The sequence below is a fragment of the Meriones unguiculatus genome, chromosome 17, assembly GCF_030254825.1.
Source record: "Meriones unguiculatus strain TT.TT164.6M chromosome 17, Bangor_MerUng_6.1, whole genome shotgun sequence".
Classification (NCBI taxonomy): domain Eukaryota; kingdom Metazoa; phylum Chordata; class Mammalia; order Rodentia; family Muridae; genus Meriones; species Meriones unguiculatus.
Genome location: NC_083364.1, coordinates 96,188,549 through 96,197,110, shown reverse-complemented (window position 1 = coordinate 96,197,110; position 8,562 = coordinate 96,188,549). Strand labels below are relative to the sequence as shown.

The following is an 8,562-nucleotide window of genomic DNA, read 5'->3' as shown; positions in this document are numbered from 1 at the left end:
TCTGTCCTGCCGCTGCCAGGCTGTGTTCCAGCACCCCACTCTCCCTAGCAGCAGCCCCCGCTTCTACAGAATCTACCAAATACACTGGCAGGCTCTGCTACCCTGGCAGCTTCCCTCATGGCCCCAAGTCTGCCCACTCTGTCACCTCCACTGCCCCCGCCCTTCCTCCAGGCTGCTATCACATGCTGCCTCCTCTGGCCTCTGTGCAAAGCTGGAACCCTACCCCACCCTGTGGGCCACCCCTTTTCTGGTCCCATCTACTCTGGATTACCAGGGACATATCATGTTGTTTACTGTCCTACTTGATGTCAGCCTCACCACTGGAATGCTGCAGTCCTTCCTTTTCATCTGTTCTGTCCTAACTGGGGCACCAGAACTGTGCTCTCTGCCTGTGGCAGATTTGATAGCTGAATGAGTCAATGTGCTGTGAGTCATCACGGTGACCAGGGCCACTTGGTTTGTTCCCAGACCATCTAGGGCATTCCATGGCCACTGCAAGGAACATACAAGATGCAAGAACCAGGACCCGAGGTACAGCAGTATGGGGAATGAGGAAGGACAGCCTCCCTCCATGCCAGAAGGCCCAGGGAACGGGTGGCGTGGCTACGGCTTCAGTGTGGCAGGTTGGAGACAGGGGTAGTTGTGCCTCTGCAAGCAAAAGCAATGCGGCCTCCCCAGGGGCGAGAAGCAAGCCGGAGTCCTGCTGGCGCTGGGCAGCAGCCAGCGTCTGGAAGCACAATGCCCGTCTGTTTCACTGCTTTCTCTTCTCGGAGGCTGCTGGCCGGCCCCACCGGAGTGGGGTGGCACTTCAGGACACGAACTTGGAGCTGGCGGCGAAGTTCTTGGAACCGGTGGCAGGAAGATCTAAATTAAGACCTTTCTATCACACCAAATAAATAGAAGCTGAAACGGAGACTACAGGAATTCAGCAGCATGCCTTTACACATAATTTTTGAATATGAAGGGGAAGACCTCAGGAAGCAGCCCAGGGTTTATTCACGAGCGCCTCAAGGTACTTGCTGAACACAATGACAGTCTGTTGGACACAAAAGCGCATTAGAAAGTGCAAGCTTCTCTTTGAAGCACCCTGTGCCAGGGGATGGCAATTTCCACTCTGCTGGAAAGGCTGACAGGACCCAGGGCCTAGTCATTCTTCTCAAAGGACAAGATGCGTTACCGCCATCACGGCGTCAGCATCTTGCTCTCACAGAAGCTTCTTGCCAAGACACGGAGGGTCCCGAGGAACCATGAGAAGCCTCTCAACCAGGCGCTGTCCTGGCTCAGAAAATGGTGGGCCCATCCTTCCAGGACAGCATGGCTTCTTAGCTGGAGCGTGCTGGACAGCTCACCCAGCAGAAAATGCCCTCAGCTGGGGCGTCACCTACCATCTTCCATGTGGGAGGAGACGGGCACCTGCAGTCCCGTGGACCAGCTGTGGGCTCTGAGGTTACCTGGCCACTTCTCCTCTCCACTGATGACTCTGTACTCCCAGTGTGACACCATGAACACAGAACCCATTATGTTGTGTCCTAACAACCCAGAGACGTGGGCAATGCATTAACCAATTGCTCCGGTTCTTAATGCAGTAGTCGGGTGTTAGCAGCAGGTGCATTTGATCACTGGCTCACAGACCCTCTGAGAACAGACTAGCTGACCTTGTTGGCCGTCAGATGGAATGGACTCCAGGGCTCCGCACCGTCACAAAGGCAGACAGATGGCCCTCATGAAAGCTCAGGACAGTGTACGACCATCCTGGGAAGGTCTTCATTTCTGTCAGGCTGTGTAGGACCCACTTGTGTACTTGTGGAACAGCTGTTCCGCCTTTGCCTCTTCATTTTACGCCCTGTCTTCAGTTTTTAGCAGGAACTTACTAAGGAGCTCAACACTGAGATCCAACTTACCCGCCTTTACCTTCATGGTTTCCTAAGAATTTGTTGTCCGGAAGAGCATTATCTGACTGCACATTTTTAGGGCCGGCCCACCCGGAACTGCTGTCGGGTTAAAGGTTCCCCAACACTATTCTTCTCAATGTAGCCAAAGTCCTTCTGACTTTACGCTAACCAGTCTTGATGGACAGTCCTACTACTCACTGTTTTGTTTTGTTTTTTTTCAGTTGACTAGAATTACGGTACTCTTGCTATTTCCTTTTTTTTTTTTTTCTTTAAAGTGGGGGGACAGTGAAACCACATAAGGCAGAGGCAGAAGAATAGCTCTCCCTCAGCCAAGAAGCCTGGCTCACCCAGCCACTGCCCCTTGAACCAGCCCTGCCAGGGCCTTCCAGTGCACTAGTGCAAAGGCCTTCATCCTCAACAAGCCGGCTCAAGCACTCACTTTGGGACAACTACAGGTGAGACGATCCTTTGTTACAGAAAAGATCAGGATCAGTGTCCTGGGCTCGGGACTGAAAGATAGCTGAAAACATTTTTCAAAATGACTTTGAGCAATTTGTTCCAGTTCTGGCCCAGACCATGCAGTAAAGTGCTACCACTTGACCTAACAAAACCTCTCTGCAGCGTCAGGATGACCCTAAATACCTTACAGGCAATGGCCAGTTCCCCTTCAGCGAAGGTCCATGTGTCTCAGGTTATCTGCTACTCCTTCAGGGACAAGTTGCATCTGGCATCTCTCCTACACAGCTCACTAGTACTTGCAAACTATACAGAACGATGGGCCGCGGCATTTTCTTACATGCTTAGAACACACACTCTGCTCATCAATACCACCTATTCTAAGAGCAAGTCTGGCCCTTGCTCTTAGCCACTGTGCTGCCCTGGTGCTGCCTGCCTGTCTTCAGCTCAGCATATGATCTCATGACAAAGGGTTTCCATCTTTGCCTTCTTATGTATCCCTGAATCCACTTGAGCCATGACTAAGGGACTGAACTAGTCTTGCTGCTCTAGCTGTGGTGTGAGATCCCTCGGGCCATCTGCTTCCACAATATAGTCTCTCACTTTACCTTAGAGCATCTTGAGTTACAAAGTAATCATCCACTAATCACAACACAGGTTAAACACTTCAGAGAGATTTTTTTTAAAAATTTGTTTGTAGTTCTTTTTTAATACTCTATTATTTATACAGTGTTCTGCCTGCATGTGTGCCCACATGCCAGAGAGGGCACCAGATCTCATTATAGATGGTTATGAGCCACCATGTGGTTGCTGGAAATTGAACTCAGGACCTGCTCTTAACCTCTGAGCCATCTCTCCAGCCCCAGAGAGAAAATTTTAAGCCATTCCACTGCTTCAAGTTATATGTTATTTGAATACACCTGAAAGAGTTTTATTTTAAAATTGTGCTTGCTTCTCACGGTTGCCATCATGGAGACAGGGACTAGCAGAACGACAAATACAAGTGGGGTCAGGGATTAAGAGTGGAGGATTGTCAGCACCTCAGCCTTCTGCAAGGAGTGTGTGCACCTTGTTCGCTCCTCCAGGTTTTGAGAACTGAGTGCTGGGATGCAGTGCAGCAGCAGCAGCAGCAGCAGCAGCAGCAGCAGCAGCAGCAGCAGCAGCAGCCCATGAGGAGGTTACATCCTCAGAGAGTGATGAGTCCCAACTCAAGATTGTGAAAGCAGCATCTGGTACAGAAACACTCCGAAAGATGTGTCTTCAACTCTGTTCTAGGACAGGCACATCTGGTATCAACTGTCCTGTCCAACAGGAGTGTCTACACTTAGTGAAATAAATTTATTAATAGACTGTTTTCCTTAATAAGCTATCAGTGCTCAGCATACCAAAAAGGGCCTTTAAAAAGCTACTATCAATCAGCTTCGGCAGTCTGTGAATCCACAAGTGCCTTAAAAACAAACTCCCAAGAAATGCAGTTATCCTCAGCATCTTCGCAAGTGTCCACAGGAGAAAGCTCTTCATTGGGCCTGAACAGTCAACTTTGTCATTTCTGCATAAACATTCTACTCACAAATTTAAACAGTCAGTCTTGTGAACTCGTTTGGCAAGCTGTATTTAGGCACAAAGGAATGTTGTGATCTACACTCTAAAATAACCCAAGATCCTTGGTCAAGACTTCTCAGATGCTGCATGCCTGCTTTTCCCAAATAAAGCCAGAACCGTGAATTTTCAAGGAGAATGCAATTAAAATTACCTGGAAAGGATGGGCAAGGGCGACAGTGAACTGCTAAACTTCCAGAATGTTCTTTATTGACAGGAACCGGACAAGTATAAGGCATGTTCACAGGCTCTGAAGTGAAGCACAGACACAGACGTTCATTCTCTCCACAGCTACTCTTCTCTGTAGCCGATACCACAAACTGGCCCTGTGCACACTAGGATGCCCTGCTTTCAACTGTGGGGACATGTCGACCAGGATTCAGGGATCACCGTGGAGAATGTCTTAGAGTAAGGAGCGAGCTATACACAAAGTCACTAAGACACTACAACTCACACGGACACAGGTACACAGGTACAGGCGACAGAGAACATGCCGCTGGAAACCTTTTTTGTTCTTCCTGTTTGAGAGAATGTATCCAGGGCTGATGTTTCTGCAGCTGCCACTGCCTACATGTCACTAAGAAACACGGCTTCTGAACAGTTTCTAATGCAGCTAGTTTGTTTTCAGCCAGAATACAGGATCGCATGCATCACTTTACACAAAAGTCAAACACAGAACAATTTTAACAGCAACACTTCAGGACTGTCTGGCATACTTCTCTTTTGGTGGTAGTATACAGGAAGGAGAATGATGCTGACAGGTTCTACACAGTGCTCCTGTGCTCAGCACTAGCTGGCTGGACATCTGCAAGCACTGGCTGACTGACTCAAGAGACCAGCACAGGAATCTTAAGTGTGTCAAGCGGGCCTGTTGTGAACAGTCAGCCTCTTTCCAAGGTAAGAAAAATTCTTAGCTGATAGGAATTAAAAAATATTTCATAAAGCTGGTGGCAGCGCACACCTTTAACACCAGCACTTGGGAGGCAGAGGCAGGCAGACCTCTGGAGTTCAAGGCCAGGCTGGTCTACAAAGTCCAGAACAGCCAAGGCTACACAGAGAAGCCTTGTCTTCAAACAAAGTGTTACAAATGATTTCCAAAAGGTGGAACAACTGGATCACATGAAGAGGATTCTACAGTTCCAGGAGAGAACTGGAGGGGTAAGCATCTTCACAACTTGAGCACGGCTCTGAGACGCTCAGCACACAGCTGCAGAGACTGACTCTGTTGGCCTTGTGATGCACGAAGTAAGAGCTCTTGCGAGTGCTGCTTTGACATGGACAACAGGACACTCAAGCAAGTGTGTGTTGTGTGTGCGTTAGCGCAGAGACGACCTGCAGCAACAGGAAGGCGGCTCCCATGTGCGAGGCACCGGCTCTTCAGCGGCTTACTCTTCTGATAGCAGGTCCCCACTGCCACAGGTTGGGCATGTGCTCTGCCCCTTAAGCCACTGCTTAAAGCACTGAAAACGAGAAACACAATCAGCTACTGCCTCCAGGACCACACGGGCCCTTGGCTCTCTCAAACCACTGGACTCTGGAGACCTCTGAGGCTTGTGCTGTCCAATACTTAAAAGACATCAGTGTCTGCTCACGGAGGAGCACGGATGGACTCTCAGGACAAAAGTCCTGTGCTCCAGAATTGGACTCATGATTCAGGCCTTGCCTCCCTAGCATTCTAGCCTCGGTCTGGGCTCTTCCAGCTTCCCTCACTGATTTGCCAGTTTTGTGGCCACAAAATAGACCAGTGTCTATTCCTGGCTTTGGTTTTGTGCTCCTGGCTGGCAGGCTGCTGTCACATGGCCAGGCAGGCACAGAAAGCATGAGGTACCATATCTGAAGGAGGCTCTGCAGGCTTGTCACTTCCTTCTACTGAGTGTTTGCTATTTCACCCTTTCTTGGGGGTTAACAAACTAAGACAGTGGAGACCGGATCTGTCCTGATCCAGCAATACCAGAACATCGAGACAGTCAGGTCCTGAAGGACACAGAGCACCCCAGTCTAGCCTTTGCCGTGTTCTCAGCTTTAGAGACGGCACCGAGCAGACGCCATGCACTGTCTATTATCTGGTCAGGTGAAAACCGCTGCCCAGGAGTAAGACTGCTGAGTCTGAGCCAGCACAGGTCTGCAGAAACTGTAACCCTCCGCCCACGGCACAGTGAGCAGAGTCGTCCACAGAGCTCCAGACACCCCTGCTCCAAGGACCCTACGCGCTTCCTGAGTACCCCTTTTTAACATAGGTGTATGAACATGTGGAAATTTACAAACTAAAAACAGTTTGGGCAACAAGTAGGAAAAATCCCCTTTTTATTTTTGAGAAGCTTGCTATGAAGACAGTAAAAGGCAGCTCTTACCCCTTTGTGAAACTTGTGCCCGCACTTGAGCACACGCATGTTTTTTGACCTGAACATCTCATGGCAGATCTCACAAGAATTTGCCTCTGGCGCCTGTGGAGACAAACATGTTTGAAAGTTAACTTTTTATGATGCAAGCTCTCATGATTTAGTACACGAGTGGCCTAAAGATGTTTCTGTCACAAAAGGTGGCACATTATTTTTCAATTATGTTTGAACAGAATGAAAAATGGCATCTTTTAAAATAGTTTCTAAGGGGCTGGAAAGATGAGCAGTTAAACGCACTGTTCTTCCAGAGGTCCTGGGTTCAATTCCCAGCACTCACTTGGCAGCTCACCACTGTCTGTTACTCCTGTTCCAGGGGATCTGATTCTCTCACACATGCAGATAAGTCACAATGAACATAAAATAAAAATAGAAATTATTAAAATAGCTTCTAAGAAAAAAGCAGAAAATAAGAAATAAAACATAAACACACCTTTAATCCCCATACTTAGGAGGCAGAGACAAGAGGACTTCTGTGAGTCTGAGGCCAGTTTGGGCTACACAGCAAGCTCTAGGACATCCAGGACCACACAGAGAGACCCTGTCCCAAAACATGACCCCCAGAAGGAAAGTATAAAGTCCTAATTCTCTCAGAGGGAACTGTTTCAACAGCTAATGAAGTGCCAGAAAAAAGCAAAAACAAAACAAAACAAACCTGTAAATGTCTGTATCCCAACACATACTAAAAACATGACAGTATAAACTGCTTAATACGCTCTGGTCAGGGACTTGAACTATGGCATACCCATATACAAAACACTATCTTATGGCCAAGTGTAACATTTAACATTGATAAATGGGGACAGAAAGTAGGTTTTAACAGACTACCAGATAAGTACAGATGATGACAATATTTATTATGTAATTAATAAAAGTAAATAAAGAGACTATGTATCTATAGATATACCTAGAAAAGATTTTGATATACAGAATATTAACAGGGTTACCCCTGGAGAAGACAGATTTCTTTTTTCCTAAGGTTTCTCTAAGCACAGATTATCAGTACAAGCCAAATCAGAACATACTGGTGGCTCACTCAGTAAGAGCAATAAAGAGATTATGCAGCACTGCACATGGAGATGAACAGATCTCTGGCCTTCCGTGTACACACTGGTGAGCACACAGTGTTTTCTACAGGACAGCAGACAAGTCCACCTACAGCACTAGGCCACACCTGTGGGTCACAGCACTTACCTACAGTTGACACTAATTTCTACTTTTATTTAATTCCGAGCATCTCAGAAGCAAGAAAGGAGTCCTGTTGGTGTTGGTTTTCAGCAACACGTGAGGACAATGGCCCCAAACCCATCCATAAGCACTTGCAAGCAACTGACCAGGGCTCACACTGCAGGCAGAGCCTGGAAGCTGTGCGGACCTTGAACTGCTCTGAGGGGCTTTGCTGTCTTCCCTGAGTGCTGACAGGGCCCAGGCTGATACGAGGCAGGAGCTGCAGTGGCTCACTGTGCTCTACTGCTGCCCAGGACCCAAGGTCAAGGAAGGAAGGGAGCATTAGCCCTAGGAAGTAGGGTAAGGTCAGAAAAGCTCCGGGCAGGATGACCTGGACAAACCTCCAGTTAACTTGGCTCCCAGTGGAGAAGGACGCACATGTCTAAGAACCAACAGAACCCGACCTCCCTCCAGCAAGGATGCGAGGTTTATGACTCAAGCGCATACCTTTTAAAAAAGACTCGTGTTTAGCTATGGTGTGTGTGCACATAGCTAGTGGGAAGCCAGAAGTGGGCACCAGGTCCCCTTGGAACCGGGGTCAGAACCACCAAGATCCTCTGCAACAACAGCGTGTGCTTTTAACCACGGAGCAAGTCTGCAGGCCCCGAAATCAGTTTGTGCAAGATTAACCATACGTTAGATCAAGTTTAGTAAATCAAGTGAATACCCATGTGGTAACTCTGGTTAAGGGTAGGTTTTGAGACAGGAGCCAGGATGCCTCAAAAGCATAGTCTTCCTCCATCAGTCTCCTAAGCAGATGGAGCGGCATCAAGTTACTCTCTCCAGGCATGGCCAAGCCTGTCTCCAGGTGAGTCTATACCTCATCAGGTGACAAGTAATGTTACTCATCACTGAAAGAGTTCCCCCTTGATCTGGTTGCCTGGTCGACTTGAGGGGTGTGCAAAGTCCCTTCTAAAAATGCAAATGTCCTGAGAACTCAAATGGCTGGAGGGCCACGAGGATGTGACCCACTTACACCCTGGAAGTCAGGG

General features: G+C 48.3%; 1 protein-coding gene across 9 annotated transcripts in view; it reads right to left on the bottom strand.

The window, feature by feature from the left end:
* Positions 1-4,129: 4,129 nt before the first annotated feature.
* Ttc3 (tetratricopeptide repeat domain 3) overlaps positions 4,130-8,562 on the bottom strand; it is a 96,357-nt gene continuing 91,924 nt past the window's right edge. For all 9 annotated transcript variants that reach the window (XM_060370793.1, XM_060370788.1, XM_060370790.1 and 6 more), the window contains 2 exons: positions 6,299-6,391; positions 4,130-5,407 (listed from right to left, as the gene is read on the bottom strand). In XM_060370793.1, coding sequence (XP_060226776.1) covers positions 5,333-5,407; positions 6,299-6,391 — 168 coding nt within the window. In that variant the 3' untranslated portion in view covers positions 4,130-5,332. The remainder of the gene's footprint in view (positions 5,408-6,298; positions 6,392-8,562) is intronic.